The sequence below is a fragment of the Cucurbita moschata genome, unplaced genomic scaffold (genome assembly GCF_002738365.1).
Source record: "Cucurbita moschata cultivar Rifu unplaced genomic scaffold, Cmos_1.0 Cmo_Scf00086, whole genome shotgun sequence".
Lineage (NCBI taxonomy): Eukaryota > Viridiplantae > Streptophyta > Magnoliopsida > Cucurbitales > Cucurbitaceae > Cucurbita > Cucurbita moschata.
This window is the reverse complement of record NW_019268602.1, coordinates 603,731-621,441: the sequence shown is the minus strand read 5'-3', so window position 1 is coordinate 621,441 and position 17,711 is coordinate 603,731. Positions and strand designations below refer to the sequence as shown.

At 36.9% G+C, this 17,711-nt stretch overlaps 3 protein-coding genes across 6 annotated transcripts; 1 reads left to right on the top strand and 2 right to left on the bottom strand.

Annotated features, from left to right (window-relative positions):
- Positions 1-66: 66 nt before the first annotated feature.
- On the bottom strand, positions 67-3,601 carry LOC111439171. Its single transcript, XM_023076936.1, has 5 exons — positions 3,346-3,601; positions 1,231-1,342; positions 821-892; positions 530-735; positions 67-447 (listed from the first exon to the last, which is right to left on the bottom strand). The coding sequence occupies exons 1-5, from the start codon at positions 3,453-3,455 to the stop codon at positions 339-341; spliced, it is 609 nt and encodes a 202-aa protein (XP_022932704.1). The 5' UTR covers positions 3,456-3,601; the 3' UTR covers positions 67-338.
- Positions 3,602-3,607: 6 nt separating this feature from the next.
- Positions 3,608-6,777, top strand: LOC111439170. Of its 2 annotated transcripts, XM_023076935.1 has the most exons (8): positions 3,608-3,697; positions 3,810-4,312; positions 4,707-4,761; positions 5,189-5,263; positions 5,441-5,532; positions 5,904-5,985; positions 6,125-6,208; positions 6,535-6,777. In XM_023076935.1, the coding sequence occupies exons 2-8, from the start codon at positions 3,984-3,986 to the stop codon at positions 6,649-6,651; spliced, it is 834 nt and encodes a 277-aa protein (XP_022932703.1). In that variant the 5' UTR covers positions 3,608-3,697; positions 3,810-3,983; the 3' UTR covers positions 6,652-6,777. The 2 variants fall into 2 exon arrangements, with proteins under 2 accessions (XP_022932703.1, XP_022932702.1); XM_023076934.1 differs by lacking the exon at positions 3,608-3,697 and having other exon boundaries at positions 3,756-4,312.
- Positions 6,778-7,025: 248 nt separating this feature from the next.
- On the bottom strand, positions 7,026-17,365 carry LOC111439218 (U11/U12 small nuclear ribonucleoprotein 65 kDa protein). Of its 3 annotated transcripts, none has more exons than XM_023077002.1 (11): positions 17,116-17,365; positions 16,949-17,005; positions 16,602-16,867; positions 15,781-15,862; positions 13,030-13,221; positions 11,822-12,013; positions 11,560-11,739; positions 10,685-10,772; positions 9,394-9,452; positions 8,309-8,374; positions 7,026-7,557 (listed from the first exon to the last, which is right to left on the bottom strand). In XM_023077002.1, exons 3-11 carry the CDS (start codon positions 16,745-16,747, stop codon positions 7,462-7,464), a joined length of 1,101 nt encoding a protein of 366 aa, XP_022932770.1. In that variant the 5' UTR covers positions 16,748-16,867; positions 16,949-17,005; positions 17,116-17,365; the 3' UTR covers positions 7,026-7,461. The 3 variants fall into 3 exon arrangements, with proteins under 3 accessions (XP_022932770.1, XP_022932769.1, XP_022932771.1); XM_023077001.1 differs by having other exon boundaries at positions 17,147-17,365; XM_023077003.1 differs by lacking the exon at positions 16,949-17,005 and having other exon boundaries at positions 17,147-17,365.
- Positions 17,366-17,711: the final 346 nt, after the last annotated feature.

Here is a 17,711-nt window from a genome sequence, read left to right as displayed (position 1 = left end):
ACTTAAAAAAAAAAAAAAAAAAAAAAAAAAAAAAAGCAACCCAACAGCGATCAAAAGGCCATACAATCATAAGAACAGGATACACTTCTATTATTATATTTAAGTTGAACAAATTCTTTACGTAAATCCTTTCATCCGGCCCCAGGCAATATAACAGACAGGAAGAGTTAAGTAGAAGCTTAAGTAGATAACAATTGGGTCTAACCGTAACTTTAAATTCAACGGTCCATCCTTCAACTGTACAAGTATTCACTCGTTCCATCATCAACTCCCTCACTTAAACAAAGTACCAACCAACCAACCAATAAAACTATTTGCATGAGGTCGTTCAACTAACTTCACATTGCATTTTCAGCTGGTTGGGACTGGTAGGTGCGCCGCCTTAACTGGGACTCTGTCGATGGCTGTTGTAAGAAGATTTTGGTCGGATCATGTGGGTCCACATATCTGCAAGTTAAACACCAAAAACATAATCAAATGAAAAATTTTAACTTGACCGTGAGATCGAATTTGACGAATGATAACTTACGCATGTCTCATCATTTCATCGACAGGAGTTTGTGCTGCCTGCAATGGATCGACTCGAGGACCTGCATTCGTGTATTGATTGTATTGCCTCACTGAAGACAGCAGGTTGAAGAAGAGTGGTACAAAGGTACCACATCCCCCTTCCTTGAACAAAATCTTAAACGAGTGTGTCGAATAGAGAGCTCTGTGCTGGTCATCAGGCACCACCTGTGAGATAAGCTATTGATTAAGCTGCCTGAAGTGGGACTCGGGACACACTAAACAAGATGAATTTAATAGTTCGCATGCTTACAGGTTCGACTAATCCAGAGATATTGTTGCAGAAAAATATTGGCTGGTTAAATTTTTCATCATGAACAAAGAGCTGCAAAAGAAACAAGCAAAATATTAGACAGAATGAGAGAACATTAGGGTATACAAAAATAAAGCCCACAAATGAGAGCCAAACAAAAAAAATGGGCTCCAATAAGACATATATGATGGTGGTGATTTGGCTATCAAGGAAAAAGGAATACAAGGATAATTGCTAGGGCAGAAGGTGCAAAGTCTAAATTTGGTTTCTAGAAATACAAATGATGCAATGAATTCAACAACAAACTGATTCACAACGAAAACCCTTTTGTTTATACAAGCAAAAATTCCACTAGTTAGCCTCCAAAGATAGACAAAGTGAAAGTAAACATACAAAGTGAAAGTACATACCAAAGGCATGTCAAATGCAGTAAACCATGGATCTGGTTTACTTGACACAAAGACCATGCGTACATTTGACAAGTAAATAGTCCCTTTTGCTTTAACACGATCAGTATTAGCCCTAAAAGAGAGAGTAAAAACACATTACGCTTATGCATCATCTCTGCCATTTATGACCAAGTTCATCCAAATTGATACAAAGGAGGCATTGATTACTAATAAAATCTGTCAGAATTGGATAAAAACTTCTAATTTTTATAGTATAGAAACTTAAAAATAAGACTTAACAAATTAGTTAACAGAATCTGCCTAAAGAACACTTGACCCCTTTGAATCATACTATCTGCCTCATGCTAAATGCCCCACAAAAAGAGAAAAATAAATCACGCCAAAGAACAGCCCCTTTTCAGAGACAACAGAAACATAAGAACCTTCAGCATCATGAGACAACAGGCTTGGAGTACAAAATTGAGGCTCGTTGCTATATCCCATCCCAAATGCTTTCCTTCCATTAACTCTTTGTCATTGAAAATTCTTGACAAAAAAATCTCTTTAATGAAAAACCATAGAGAATATAAAATGAAAGGATATACAACCAGCATATAAGAAACCAACAAGGGATAGAAGGGACCAAAACAAAAACCAAACTACGTGAAAGAGATACAAATTTAAGAACTAACAAAGGATAACTGCAAGACTCCTTTGCCACTATACCTAAAGGAGGTACTAAAACTAACCATAGACTAGACCACCTCCCAAGACCTCTCCACACCTAACAAATCCTCTATTCCTTTCAAACCACATATTCAACAAGATGGCTAATTAAGTAGTCTTCCACAAACTTTTCCCATATCTCCGAAAGGAGGATGATCTAGAACCTCCTCTGCCATCGTGCAACAAGATCTATACAAGCCAAGAGATAACAACCAGTCCAGACAAGATTTATCACCAGCTATACCGTCAAACCTTAGAAAAATGAGCTTGAGGGGCGGACAGCCAACCTAGACACCACCCCAACTAAGGTATTACTAACATTGTCAAGGCTCTAGTACTCAACTTTCATCCTTCCGAGTAGACCAACCTTTTCAACTTAAACCTTTCGTCCTTCCGAGTAGACCAGCCTATATTTACTTGTCAGTAGATTGTGCCACAAGGATTTTTCTGGAGACAAAACTGCCAAACCTAAATAGACACTAAAGCCACATTTCAAAGGGTGAGGTTAACGAGTGACAATGTACCTTCTCGACTCAAAGAAATTGTTTTCCGGTTAATGAGATGACTGATGAGTACTCCCCTTTCACGGCCATTACAACCCTAAATAAAGCTTCTAACCTTTTGTATGAACATTTTCACGCCTAAGATTGTTTTAAAAAGTTTTAGACAGCCTCGTAATGTTCTAAAAAATTAAGTAACGAATTCTTAAATTTTTTTTTTTTCCAATCTAGCTAGTTACCCTGCTTCCCTCGTTCAGAATACCTTCACAAGTAAAAATAATCAAACTGCCAGAAACTGAATCTGAAAAGAGAGAGACAGATCCTGAAACCACTTAATACGAATAATATAACAATAGTAAGCGACAGAGAAAATTCCGAGATCTCCAAAACCCCTCGACCATAGAAGTCTAGATCCAGGTATTACAAGTCCAACAATATTATTCTATAAATCCCAACTGGTTCGTACCCTTCAGCTTGGTAAGTTACATATGGCGGATCAATGACCGGACACTGGTTTTCAAAATGAAAAAGAAGAGAAAATTATGCATGAATTGAACAAAGTCAAACGAATTAACGCAATGAAAAATTCCACGAACCCCAAAAAATTTCTAATGTTGTAATACAAAAATCAAGTTCCTAAATTCAACGGCTCCTCCTCGCTTATACGAATAAAATTATAAAAGACGTTCACACAATCAAGGTCAATCAGGATTTCTCTACGCCAGGAATCAACTCAAATTCGCAAATCGGATTACCAATTCAGACAGAAATTTTAGAAAAGCAGAAACCAAATAAGAAACCGACACAATTTTAGGTAATTTCCACACAGCAAACTCCCAGCCTAGTGCAATTATAATGGTCGGTCACGTAATGGGCATCGAAAAGGAAATAAAAGGGATATGGAACTAACCCGGGGATCTTATCAATCACAAATTCTACGCCATCTCTAGCCAATACAAAAAGCTCGTTGGTGAAGGGAACGGGCATCCCATTTTGAAATAGATTAGGGTTGAGAGCCATGGAAGATGAGAATTGAGCCGGCCTATGAAGACGCGAGATTAAAAACTCAGCTGTCTGCCCACTTCCACGACCTTCTGGAAAAATTCCTCGGTTGCACAGGGAGAAGCTTCAGAATTGACGGATATTAGCGGGAACGAGGCTCGCTCCTCGAGGAAAATTGGGGAAATTTAAAGGTCCCTTCCACAAAAAATGGGCAATCATTAGTGGATAAGATTACGATTGATCATCGACCAAACTATATTGTAATAATTAAATTTTTTTACTTTAAAAATTATTATGTGAAAATACTGTCTAATTAATTTGTTTTGTTGATAAAGTTGTTTTTTTTATTATTAAAACAATTTTTGGAAGCAGAAGATATGAAGTGAAATGTGCGGGAAAAATATGTGGTGATGGGCTTTTCCGTGCGCATGTAATGCTCTCTTTTCTTCTTCCCTTCAACTTTTGGGGTTTGATTTCTTCATCTCATGAGCAGTCTCGATTTTGATCTCCATTGACTGCTCGCAGGAACCCTATCTAAGTGCTCAAATGGCCCAATTCACTGCACACAGTCGGGTTAAGTTGTTGCTCAACGGAGACGGAGTGCCATTCGGTTCAGAACCAAAAGATCGTTCGAGACACAAGCTCAGATCAGTACGAACCCTTAAGCGAAGAACTCCTTTATCCGGTGCCTCCTCCACTGGACTTTCCCCTTCGTCGTCCTCGGCTTCAGCTTTGAGGAAATCCGCTCAGCGTGTCGGTGTGAGGGGTGAGAGCGTTAGCGGAGACGACGCCATTCTTGATATTGACTATGATTACGAGTTTGAGAGTGACGATCTGGCTTGCTTCAGAGGTCTCGTCTTGGATATTTCCTACAGGTAATGTTATTCCACTTCATACCCACTTGGTTATAGGGAGATTATTGGAAAGCTGTTTGAATATTAATTGTGGCATAATCGGAAGTTCGTTAATTGTAGATGGCTATAAATAGGGGGAACTCGGAGTTTAAGAATTAAGCATACTTTTAGGAATTGGTGTACTGTAGATCTTAGGAAAGAGATAGCCATTACCTTTTGATATGTCCTGTATGCGGTACCATGCACTGAATAAAACGAACAAGCACAAATAAACTTGACTCCATTTCTGTATGTGGAATGGAGTGACCTCCACTTTTTTGTGTGTACTTGTTTCATGTTGCTCTGATATCTCCATATTGTTTGTATGACTGGAAAGGTTGTAATTTATCTTTTGCTGTTGATTTCCTTGCTTTAGGCCAGTTAACGTTGTTTGTTGGAAGCGTGCAATTTGTTTGGAGTTCATGGAGAAGGTTTGACCAATCTCTTTTACATATTATTTTCCATTGCTTTTCGTCATGAATAGGGAAATATGTCCAACTTCCGAGAGCGAAAAACAAAATGGGAATTGCTAAATGCTTTGATATTTAAATCCAAAGGGAATAAGGAAACTGTCAGTTCCACAAAAGATGATCACGATCCTTTTCTTGCTGACGATAAAAGGACACAGAACCAAAGAAAAAATGGCAATGAATACGATGTTGGGTGTCCACGCTATCATGTAAAACTACTTGCAGAAAGTCTGTGAATTTTAAATCTTGATTTTGGATTTCAAAAGGCTTAGATAAGGGTTTGGTTCTTATCAATTGATTGAGGTTGATCGAGTAGTTTTGAATCCACTGTAAATGTTAACAGTGCATGTTTCGATATGTCTATCTCAAACCTAATTTGCTATTCCAGGCTGATGTATTGGAATACTATGACCAGACTGTGAGTTCTCCAAGTGGATCCTTCTATATACCAGCAGTCTTAAGGGTATGCATCAAACATGTATCTGATTCATTCATGGACTTTTTTTCACTGGATTTTACTTATTTCAATCTTTACTTCCATAACCAGGAGAAGCTCAACACTGAACTCATCTTTTTTTACTTGAGTCTTGTATTTTTCTAAGGCCTTTGAAGTAAGTAACTATACCATCTCCCCTGTCAGGTTCCTCATTTATTGCAAGTTGTAAAGAGAAGAAGAATCAAGCAGTCTTTGAGTCGTAAAAACATCCTTTATCGGGACAATTACACTTGTCAGTAAGTTGCTCAATTTATCATTTAAATTTGAAATGGAAGAAGTTATTTTGAGATGCTTTGCTAATTTTATGATTCGATTACATAATCATTTTAATTGTAGTTTCATTAAAAACCTGAATAGCCTCTGAATTTCATGTGAGCTTGTCCCTTTAGTAGATTTAGGTCCTTTTAAATTCTCAACACTACTTTCAATAGGAAGGCTTAACTAGACTATTAATATTGAACTGAGGAAAAGATATTTGCTATGAATTCTTTTCAGTTCTTGTTAATTTGTGGCAAAGGGTGAATGTTAATTTCATCCAATGCTATCTTTATATGCTGTCTCATTTTTTCTTTATTTTTTCGTTGCCTTAAATGGGCCTCTTCAACAGGTATTGTTCATCACATGAGAGTTTGACGATTGACCATGTTTTGCCCGTGTCTCGGGGTGGAGAATGGACATGGGAAAATCTGGTGAGTTATCTATCCGGTAGATATTAATATAAGATTACAAATGCTCAACTGAATTTTCAATCATCGAAAGACTGAAGACGTCTTTGTTGAATCTTCACACCTGATCCAGGCTGACCCCTGTCCTCTCATGTTATAACAGGTGGCCGCCTGCGTGAAATGCAATTCAAAGAAAGGGCAAAAAACTGTTGAAGAAGCAAATATGAAGCTGAAAAAGACTCCCAAGGTAATATTATATTATGTTTCGTTTACAATGTTTGATCTCTTCAACATAGCGGCATCCCTTTTCAGAAGAGGGTTGAGTCCCCCCCGTCTTTTGTTCCGTTCTCAAGTCCCTGAACTTAAAGTCTCGTTTCTGTAGTAGACCAATTTGTTAACATCCCCTGAATCATTTTTTATGTTTGTTAACATCCCCTGAATCATTTTTTATTAACATAATGACACTGAAACCCTTGTTGCGGCCCGAGCTACTGAATCCTCTGCTTTATTTTTGGTGTCTCAATCCATCTAGTTAATGCTTATTTATGGGTTTTGACACCTTGAATCTTGCAGGCACCAAAAGATTATGACATACTTGCCATTCCTCTAACCAGTACCGCAATAAAGATGCTGAAACTCAGGAAGGGGACCCCCGAAGAATGGCGTCAATATCTGTCGAGTGAGCAATGACGTGCACTCATAATGGCACTTGTAAATTCTTCTTTGAACAAATTGCACATATCATACATACACTTGTTTCTTCTAATACTTCGGCACCTTCAAACTAATTTATTCTATCATTACTTCCCACAAGCATTTTGCATTTTGCTTCTTAATTTGGATTGATTTTCTAAAACATACTTTAGAAAAATTAAGTTCGATTGAATTAGATCATCCACTACTACTACCACTAATTATTATTATTGATTTGAGCCCAAATACGCTCAAAAAACGATAGATTGAATTGATTAAAAAAAATTCACGAATATAATTTTTCACTTGTGTTGTAAGTATTATAATTTTTTTCAACTCCAATCACCTAACAAATATTCCTAGAACTGAACAACTGAACATACAACTCAAATCCTTGACTCAGTTTAACATAACAAATCCCTACACAAACCAACTCAACAATTGCACCAAACGACCAAAAAAAATTGACCATTTAGCACACGCAACGTCAACTCCCTCCATTTTTGGAAGCCAGGTGATACAGCCTCATTTGATTCAAATGGCCTCCTCCTAACGAGCAGCAGTGCAAGCTATTAATAACATTAAGCGCCCACTAAGCTGTTTACATGCTGGTTAGCATGCAAGTTGGGAAATTTTTAGTACAACAGTAGTATGAAACTTTCTGTGCTGCTTTACATTGTTTATCACATCTATATTACTTTAAAAATTAAAAATATATCACTTCATACAATACCTAATTCTCAATAGGAGTAACTGTAAATTTCCCGTGAGCCAGCATAAGCTTATATTTTAGGGTTTCAGGGGGTACTAGGAGCCGACTTTAACTCCCTTGGCAGCTCCTGGACTGCGTCCAAACTGGATAATCATTGGCTTGCCTTTGAATACGTAACCATTTACTAGATTCTGTCAAAACGATAAATGTGGCATCTTAGACATGTAAATCAGTTTACTCCTACAGGAAGAATAGAACAAACCAAACAGGCAACCACAAATAACACTACAACCTTCAGGTATTTGAAATAACAATTCTATAGTATTTCAAGCCGAAGGGCATCCAAAATAGAAGTCTTAGCAGTATTTTGCAAGGCCACCAATTGTGAAAACGTATCTTACGAGAGGTAATATGGGAAAAGTTGAGACTGACAGTTATTTATCTTGTGCGTGTAATATGAGTACAGGAGTAGGGAAGTTAGCATTTTGCTGAGGTTTTAAAATAAGGGAGAGAAACCAGCCCCCTGGAATGGCTGGGTAGTTTTTCGGGTGGTTTTTCACCCAGACATTCCCATACATCAACTCTAGATGCATATATCATATTTATGCGGAAGAAAACAAAGGTAACAAAGAGATTTTACAAAAAATTATAATAATAAATAAATAAAGAGCAACTGCCATTAACCCTTCCTAGTGAATAAATATAAATCACCAGCGAAGGTAAGCTTTTGTACCAACTATGAGCCAGCAAGCATATAACTTAAGTTGCACAAAATATTAACGAACAAACAATTAAGCCTTTGTAACAGAGTCGCTTTTATGGTGTCAAGTGAACTAGTGATTTTCTACACCATAGCTCCATGCCTCTAGCGTTCTTTTATCTTATTGCTATTAATTCAAAAATAACCCTGGTGTAAACCAAATACTGAATTTTACTACTAACCAAAGCCTGTTGCGCAAGTTCAACTGATGGAAGTGTAACAAATGCTTGGCCCCTCATTCTTCCCTCCTGAAATTCAAAATAAGGAAACTTCAGAACCCCAAGTCATAATTAAATACACTTGGACGGCCAATAATTACTTTCTGCTTTTCTTTCAAGAAATTTAATAAGAAAAAACATTGAAGCCACGCTAGACATCCAAGTAGTTGGATTATGAGGTAAGTAAGCTCTTATTTGATAATATAGGTTGTATTCTTTTGAACAATTGTTATCCTAGTCCGAGTTTAATCTGATTATTTTTTTCTAAGCTTTCCGTGGTTTGTTGCTTGCAGCATTTAGATACTTTTTTTAGATACAATTTCTCTATTCACTTGATAAAAGGTCATATTATAATCGATTTCTACCTTCCACAGCATCAAACTTGAAGAGAAATGTTCCCAACATGGTTAGCAAGACTGATATAATTGTTTTTTTTATAAGAAACCGAGCTTTCACTGAGAAAAATGAAGAAATATACAAGGCTATACAAAAAAACACACCCACAAACAGGAGTCCGAACACTAGCTACAAAAGGGATCCAATCCAAGAGATTGATAAGATTTGTCGTCTTCAAATACTTAACCCTTTATTCTTAGTGTTCCATGCTTAATATTGGAACTTTAATATATGGTTTTACTACTTTCTATATATTGTGAACTTTTAATGGCTAAGCTGTGGCCTTTCACCCTTTAAAAATAGTGACCAGGGTCGCATTTAAATGGTAGAGAGGAGTTGACAACACTATGCATTATTGCAATATTGAGAACCGCATCTTTAGGTCATCTACAACACACTGCTTTTTCTAAGACTTGCTTTATTTATGCTTATTTATCTTTGTAAAAGCCGATGCCTAACAATAAAGCACATTATACATACTCTTATCTCCCCAACTCAGAGAATGAGACAACTTTGCAGATGTTGCTTTTTATCAAACTGTAGACATCTGACAACTTTACAGATGTGCTTCAAGTAATCAGGGAAGAAATTATAGTTCTCGGTTATCCAAAAAATTCTTATCTAAACGTACGCATCTGACAACAATATCTAACCTGCATTAGCTTCACAGTGAGAGCAGATTTGGCTTCATCAATACCTCCAAATAATGATCCTACAAAATACAATTTAAAAGCAACATATTTAAAACCTCCCATTGAAAAGATGAATTCAAAAAACAAATATATAGGGTGATCGGGATAGATCATTGCAATTGTTGTCTTAAAAAAGACAAATATATAGGCCTATCCAAGGATTACAAATGAGGTGGCAGTAACATAATAGTATAGATGCCCATTTATGAAATCTCAGATTTACATCTCGATATATTCATGTAACCAAAAGGTCAGAGGCATAATTTTATCGAACATAAGAAAACTTCTTTTCACAAACTCTTGGTGTCTGTTCGAATGTTCAATACAGGGGTGGCTAGCTGGGACGATTTTTCGGAAAAACTAGATGAGGTCCAGCTATCTAGGGGCCAAAGACAGAATCTGGCGGAAGTTAGATCCAAATGGCTTTTGTTATGTGAAATCCATCTTCCTTCATCTCACCAAAGAACTCCTTTGGTGAACTACATATGAAAGTTCAAGATACCAAAGAAAATTAAATTTTTTTATTCAGACTTCGGTGTACAAAAAGCCTTAACACTAAAGTTTACCTCTTACAGTCGAGTGTTTGTGCTATAATGAAAATGAGACCTTCAATCACATCTTCATTCAGTGCTTTTATGCTCAGAAGGCCTGATGTTTCATTTTGAATGAATCTGGTATGGCATATTGTCTCCCTGATTGTGTCGATTCTTGGCTTCTAGAAAACTTTTAACATAACTTCTTAAAAGGCCTTTGACTTATTTGGAAAGAGTGACACAAAGAATTTCCAAAGACAAGTCGACTCTGGTGGATTATTTTTATAATTCTATGCAGCATAAAATCTCTTGGTCTGCTCAAACCACAAGAAGTACTTTTGTAATCACAACCTCGTGATTATTAACAATGGAAAGGCGCTTTTGTAGGATTTTGGGCAGGGGTATTCTCAACCCCTAGCCCTTAGCTTGTTTGCCTTTTATTGTCATAATACATCACCCGTTTCAAGGGGCATCACAGTAAGAGGTCAAAGGGGGAGTTTTCATCCATAAATACGTCAAAAATTATTCACACGGAGTACATCCCAAATTCCCCCAATCCTCTTGCCATCTCACGACTTTGCTTCATATTTGAACCCCTACCCAAGATTCCTTAATATCAATCAGTTCATGAAAAAATAACAAAAATAACAAATAGTGAAAAAATAGTGCCGTGTGTTTCCATATATGCACACAGGCTGAATTGGGGCAAAGAAACTAACCAAATATATAGTAGAGGTCATCATTCACTACATCTTTGGCTAAGTTCTTAATATACAGCACCGAAGTAGGACTCCCAGCAGTATAGTTCTGCAATATCCATGAAATTTCCAACATTATTTTTATATCATACTCAAATGGTAAATTAAAAGAAAAGGTAGCTTATATATACCCAACCCTAAACCAGGGAAATGAAAGAAAAATTTATTAAAACAAAGAAAAGAAAATTTATTGAACTCCTTCCCTCTAAACCCTTAATTATTCTCATAACCTTTATTGACCACTGGCCAACCCAACAAGCATCAACAAAAGAGGGAACATCGATATCCAAAATGCTGTCAACAAAGCAGAAACTTAAAATATCCGCATCTAGAAATTCACAACTTTGCTAACAAGAGACAAAAGAGCAATACCAAACCCATTTGGTCATTGACACCCAAAGAGAGTCATTAAATCTAATCGTGGACCATACCTCTCTAGTCTCTACTGACACACAACCCTTCTAAAAATCCTCCTATCTCTCTCCAGCCAAATATTTCACAAGAAAATAAGGTTGCACACCCCAAGGAACAAGATGCCCATGATTGTCCAAGAAAACAAAAGCAAAACGTCTTAGAACTACCTTTGTCGAAATTCTGAATTTCAAACCAATAGGAACCAAATCATGGTCAAATTTCTTATGCAGTAAGCCTTTTTTATAAGCATATGTGGTAAGTTTTTATTTAAGAAAAATGTTTAACCATCTTCAAAGCACTTTTTTTCCCTCACTAAATAATTTGTTAAAACATATACAAGAAATGGAGCTTAAATAAATGAATGTACGAATAACATGCAGTAGTTTCATACTTGAGCATTAAAATATCACATGGTAAAGTACCTTGAACATTGGAAGTGATAGAATTTCTTCTGGAGGCAATTTACCTCTCTCTAAATCTTCGAGTGTTGCATAGGATTTAAGATCTGCTGCTTCCTTTTCTGTCTCTTCGACCTCATTATTAATATCGTCCTCCTTTCCTTCCTGCTTTCTGTCATGAACCACCTTAGGGGCAATTTTAAACTGCAACAACTAAACAAGTGAATTTGATGAATCATATAAATAAAGCATATGCCACTTAGCCATATCTAATGATAAAAGCAACCTGAAACACTGGGTTTTTCTTTTTTATCATCGGAATCTCTTTGGGGACCAATGTGGAAGGTTTCACCCCAACAGTCTCATGAGCCACATCTTTGTCTATCCCGGGGCCTACAATTGCTTCACACCTAGACCGCTTGTTTCCTGATCTTGCAGTTTTTGAGACTCCACTTGAATTATATTTTCCTTCCACATCCTAATGCACATTTATATCCAATTAATCAGTAAGCCAAGACAAAAGGGAGTAGATTATTATATCAGGCCTCATAAAATAAGGAAAGATACCTTCTTAAAGTAGTAAAAAAATGAATAGAATAAAAATCAAACAATACAGGAGAACTAAGAAGACAAGGACAAAGGAAAGTATTTTTACCAAAAAGAAAAAAAATAAACGGGATGCAACTAAAGATTATAGGTAACAACTTCAACAAAATACCAGTCTCACCACTCTCATTTGAAGAATGGAACCCTTCTTCTAAATGTCCATTCAACTTCAGTCCCTAGGTCTCTACTTCTTATTGTAACTTGGCCAATACGTGTTAAGAGGTGGCTGTAGGTAATGGAGATAAATTTCTATTTTGGGAGGATCCCTGGCTTATCAATGCTCCTCCCCACTTGGCCTTTTCAACTGTCTTTAGCATTGCAAACGCCAAGGGCTCCCTTATTTGTCAATGTTGGACAAATCCTTTGAGAGGATGGAATCACAAATATGGGAGAAACTTTTCTGATGCTGTTATGGAGGAATGGCCATCCCTAGCGAGCTGCTCACGAATTTAGCACTTGAGAGAATAGGGAAGATGCTAAATTTGGACCTTTAATGGTAGTTAGCCTTCATACTAAGAGTCTGGTGCCAAACCTTTCATTTAACCATGCTATCCTTACATTAGATTATCTTGCTCAACAAGGTGAGAGTTTTCTGCAGATTATACTTAATCAGGGAAAAAACAAAAAAATTACTCCTATATCACTGCTTAAGTTTTCACGGAAAATGCCTTTCTATTCAATCTTTTCATAAAGTAAATTGTGTGGTGTACCAAGGAAAATAAAATTCAAAGCAACAAAGAGGTAAGTATCTAAATACACTGCCCAGCATCCTCCAAAATCTTCAAAATAACCGCATTCCACCAACAAACCATGAGTGCACAAATGCATCTATGTACTTAAAGTGAACCAAATATGCGCAACCTACATTTATCAATCTAGGCAAGTTACCTCTTCTGAGGACTCCATTTCTGACTCATCACTGGACATATTTGTTATTTGAGGCCTTGGAGTGGCAGGAGGAGGAAGTGGTGGCAATGTTAGTGATGACGGTGGTGCAGGAACGGAAGGTGGGAGAGGTGGAGTGGGTAGAGGCAATCGGAATGGAGCTGGAATGTTCATCTTATTCATTAAATGCAACACCTACAATTAAAAAAAGAAGTTGTGAGTATTTACTTCAAATGTGCTTCCATAGGTTAAACATATAAGTTTTTTTTTTTTTTTTTAATAAGAAACATCAAGTAACATTCAACCAAATTGAACCACAACATCCAGACTAATTTTAACTAAAAACTCCTTAACAAGCACTTTTTGGAGAGAGCACCAAGGCCTCTAACGTTCCATAAGACTATCTTCGTGAGACAAACCCCTTCATCTACTTCCTCTGGTTCGTTCTCCCAAGTTCTCAAAATGCCATTCAACTATCTAACGTTCTTCTTGCCCATTGGATTGCCTCTTCTAGGAATATACACAATTTCCATCTTTTCAAAGCTTTAACCAGACTTCTGCTAAACGGTGAAGGAACATAACTCCACCAACCCTTTTGACTTTTTTCCTTTTCCTCTCCTCTTGAGTTTCCTCTACGTGATCTACTTTCATTATAGTACCATCATTCCCATCTTTTCTTTTCTCAATAGCCAGGGTTGTATCCACTTCTAAAGATAAAGGGAAAGCTTCATTTTCTTGAAAACAAAGCTGAAAATTCTCAAGGATCTCTACATAATCCTCTACCCCTCTTTCGTTTTCCTTTACCACATCTTTTTCATCATCAAATTTTTATTGCAAAGCTTAGCCTTGGTATTGCTTGTAGAGAAAATTTTCCCCTTGTAAAAAAAAAAGACTTTTCCACGACCCTTCTCTAAATCTTCCACAAATTTGACTAATTTTCCCTTTCCTCCTGAAATTAGAGGGAAATTTGGAATGTCTCCCTGATGCAAAGGACCACTGTTACTTTGACTTGACAGGGGAGTCTGTATTCGTGTGGAGCTTGAGCGAAGGCTACGATCAACCGTGTGGGGTCCACCGTCAGTCTTCTCAAACATGTGATTCAAATTTAGGTAGAAGACTGAAACCTCTCCCTGCAACATTGGAATATTCGGGTAAAAACTAGTTACTGATGAGTAAAAAAAAAAAAACTGTCCCTTAACCTCCACAAATCTATCAGATTAGAACCGGATCTCATGTCATTGTCATGGAACCTTGTGGCTGCTTCAGACTAAAGTCCACTGTGAACTCAACTTTCTTTTAGGCCAACAACCAGCCATCTTGGAGCACAATCATCTGGGAGGAAGACACTTGTTCTCTATCAAGGATTTTCACTTCATTGGGGGATGAATCCACAGTAATTCCTTGCACTTCAATTGCAACTTCTAAGCATTCAATGAGGGAAGAGCTTTGATTTGCATAGTCCACAAAATCCCCTCAAAGCAATCAATTATCGCCTTGAATGTGGCTAGGCTCCATAAATGCAAGGGATTTTTTTTTTTTTTTTTTTTTTTTTTTAATTTTATCCAACCCCTGTAAGAGGGGACCCTTGTAGTTCTCTCGTTCTCCCAAGGGACCCGTCTTTCTAACTTCATTGTAAAGGCTCCTAATGTAACCCCCCTTACAATCGTAGCTAGTAGCCTTGTACACTTTGTCAAGGGGCACAACAAAAGGGCTTTATCAGGGAAGAAAAGATTAACAGTGAAAGATTCCTCCGGCTGCTTGTCAAGGGTTTCCAAAAATTTTGCCCAATCATCGTGGAAGTCTCTTCTGGTAATAACCAACGGTTTAACCCATTTAAAAAATGTAAATTCCTTCTTATCCGCTTCTACAAGACTAAAACCCTCCTCCTCTAACATACTTGAGGAATCTTTTTCTCCTTATTGGTTTATTTTTCAACACTTCTGCAAAGGAGGAGCCTTCACACTTCCCTTCCATGAGGGTTTTATTTGAGAGCTTCTTTGGCTTCTAATTTGGTTTTCATGTTTCATTCAAAATCTCTATAAGAAGTTCCTTGAAGGACTTCCAACCATCTAATCTCTATCAGAAGGAACAACAAGATTCATTGGTTCATTTTTCAACACCTCTTCAAAGGAGGAGCCTTCGCACTTCCCTTCCATGAGGGTTCTATTCTGGAGTTTCTTTGGCTTCTCATTTGGTTTTCATGTTTCATCCAAAAACTCTATAAGAAGTTCCTGGAAGGACTTCCAACCATCTAATCTCTATTAGAAGGAACAACAAGATTTCTCTTACCTCCCAATCTATAAACCTTGATGATCTCAAGAAAGGAGCCTCTTTTGTTTGTAATCTTTTGAGTCCAAATAAACCCATCACAACAGTCAACCTTTCAATAGAACTTTGGAGAGTGCAGGGCAAGCAGCAGCAGATACTCAAGGGAGTTAGTTAGCCAAACAATCGTAACTTCCTCAAGAACTAACTTAAACCTTTTATTTTAAATGAGATTCCTTAATCCTACATTGTCTACCTTTCTTCCTTGGACCAAAACCATAAGAGAAGGTTTTGTTTCTATTTTTCTAGGAACAAGACCAGCAACCATCATGAGCAAGGAGCACTAGCAACAACTACTGAGAAAAGTCACCAAAAAAACCTCAGGAGGTCACGAGAGGCAACATTCAAAATTGAACTTCACTTTAAGCATATAAGTTTTAAATTTCTCTTTAAAACATATAAATTATCATTTCATTTGTAAACAACAACCTGTGTATAAAAGCGTGGGACAGCTATGAGGGCATTAACGATGTTGGTCAGGATATTGCCATCTGGAGGAGGATAAGCATACCTAAAAAAGTGTTTACCAAATTTTAACAAATGTACAACCAAATACAATTGTCTCCATAGAAACTTGGTAAAGAACAAACAATTTCAATCAGATCAATAACAGTGGAAAATCAAGAACGTACAGTATTTTGAAGAAAATGAATCGAATCAACACAACAACAGGTGATGCAGTGCAGAAGGTATCCAAAGAATATCCGTACCTTTTCCGTTTAAGGATTGTATATATTTTCTCTTTGGATTGTTGGAATTGTCTGATTAACCTATTTTTGTGGGCAAGTATTCAAGAACATCATCCACATAATCGCAAAGAGTTTCATTTTCTCCACATTTGATTTAGACAAATCTTTTATAGACATATAGGCTAGTGCCACAGAATTGTCTAAATTACATCACTAAAGAGAAGAACTATATCACTGTTTTTGGACCAACGACTTACAGAACTGATCTATGTCATTCTCATTAAATGTTGATTTAGTACTCCTATAATGTTGATTCAGTACCTTTTGTGAGGCTCGTTTAAACTAGAGTATGTCGAATTGTGTAGATGCTCAAAACTTTAATACAAAAGTTCGACAGTTTAGAACTTACAGAACACCTTGCGTTTTCAAGAAAATGAAACATTAAAGAATCATCAATTTCAACTATCAATCTTAAAGAATTTGTAGACCTAGCATACATAACAATACATTACAAATTATAATGTAAGATGAAAACAATAAATAGTGGTAAGAGCACCGTACTCCAGATGAGGAGGGAATGGATAGTCCACACCAAGCCTTGCAGCAATTGGCTCACCAAAATGCAGAGGCCTTGCTCTCATACCCTCAGTATGATCTTTACTCCTGTGGTCCTTAGGCGTGCAATCTTTGATGGCAGCATCATCCATCTTGGAAGATGAGGATCAACAAAATTCTTCGTTTACAAAGATACAGTCTGTTTAAATCTATTATATGAAAATGGTGTCGCACCGCTTTCCTCTGCTAAAAGTTCACCAAGAAGCCTCAGCCTGCCACCAAAAGAAAACCAAATTAGAAAAATGTAATCTCTATCACTGAAAGCATATACTCAAAAAAAATTGCTGTCTCACTTCCTAGTTACGGTAGCTCGGGCTAGAATAAAGTAGATATTTGTTGCTAATGGCTATCTGAGGTGATAAAAACAAAACAAAAAAAAAAAAACAATCATTCAATCGTGATTGCAGCAATCGTAACTACACCAAGTCTTCACAAAAATACGCAATAGTCACAAACGAACCTTGAAGCAGCCGAATGAGTGAGAGACTTACAGGGGAGGGACGAAGGAGAACGATAAGTCGGAATAGAGAGGAGCGATTCTCGAGTCGACCAGTGACGATTCTGCATTCAGAGACGAGGGATGGAGACTGATGTCGATGGGAATCGTACAGCGAGCTGAGAGTGAGCGAGATTGCTTGGGATTCAGGGGAGGGCGGGCAGCAACCGCGAAAGAGGCTTCATTTTTTCTATTTTCTTTTTGCTTTTTTCTTTTTTGTTGAAACGGAAAATAGTGATTTTTTCTTTTTTTGTTCCTTATTAAAATTATTTTGGGTTAAAATTGCTTATTAAAGCTGGGCTAAATTACCTTTTTCTCCTTGAAGTTTGCGTATTACTTCGATTTAGTTTTTAGAGTTCAAGATGACAATTAAGGTACTATTAAATCTGTGTTTGAAAGTATAAAAGTAATTTTGATTGCTCAAAATCATTTTTCACATCCAAAATTATTCTCTAATATTTGATTTTACCATACACGAGAATTTTTTGTAATAATTCTTCAATCAAAACTAAATCGAAGGTAAAAAAAATGAAACATTTGTTCAAGCTTAAAGGGTAATT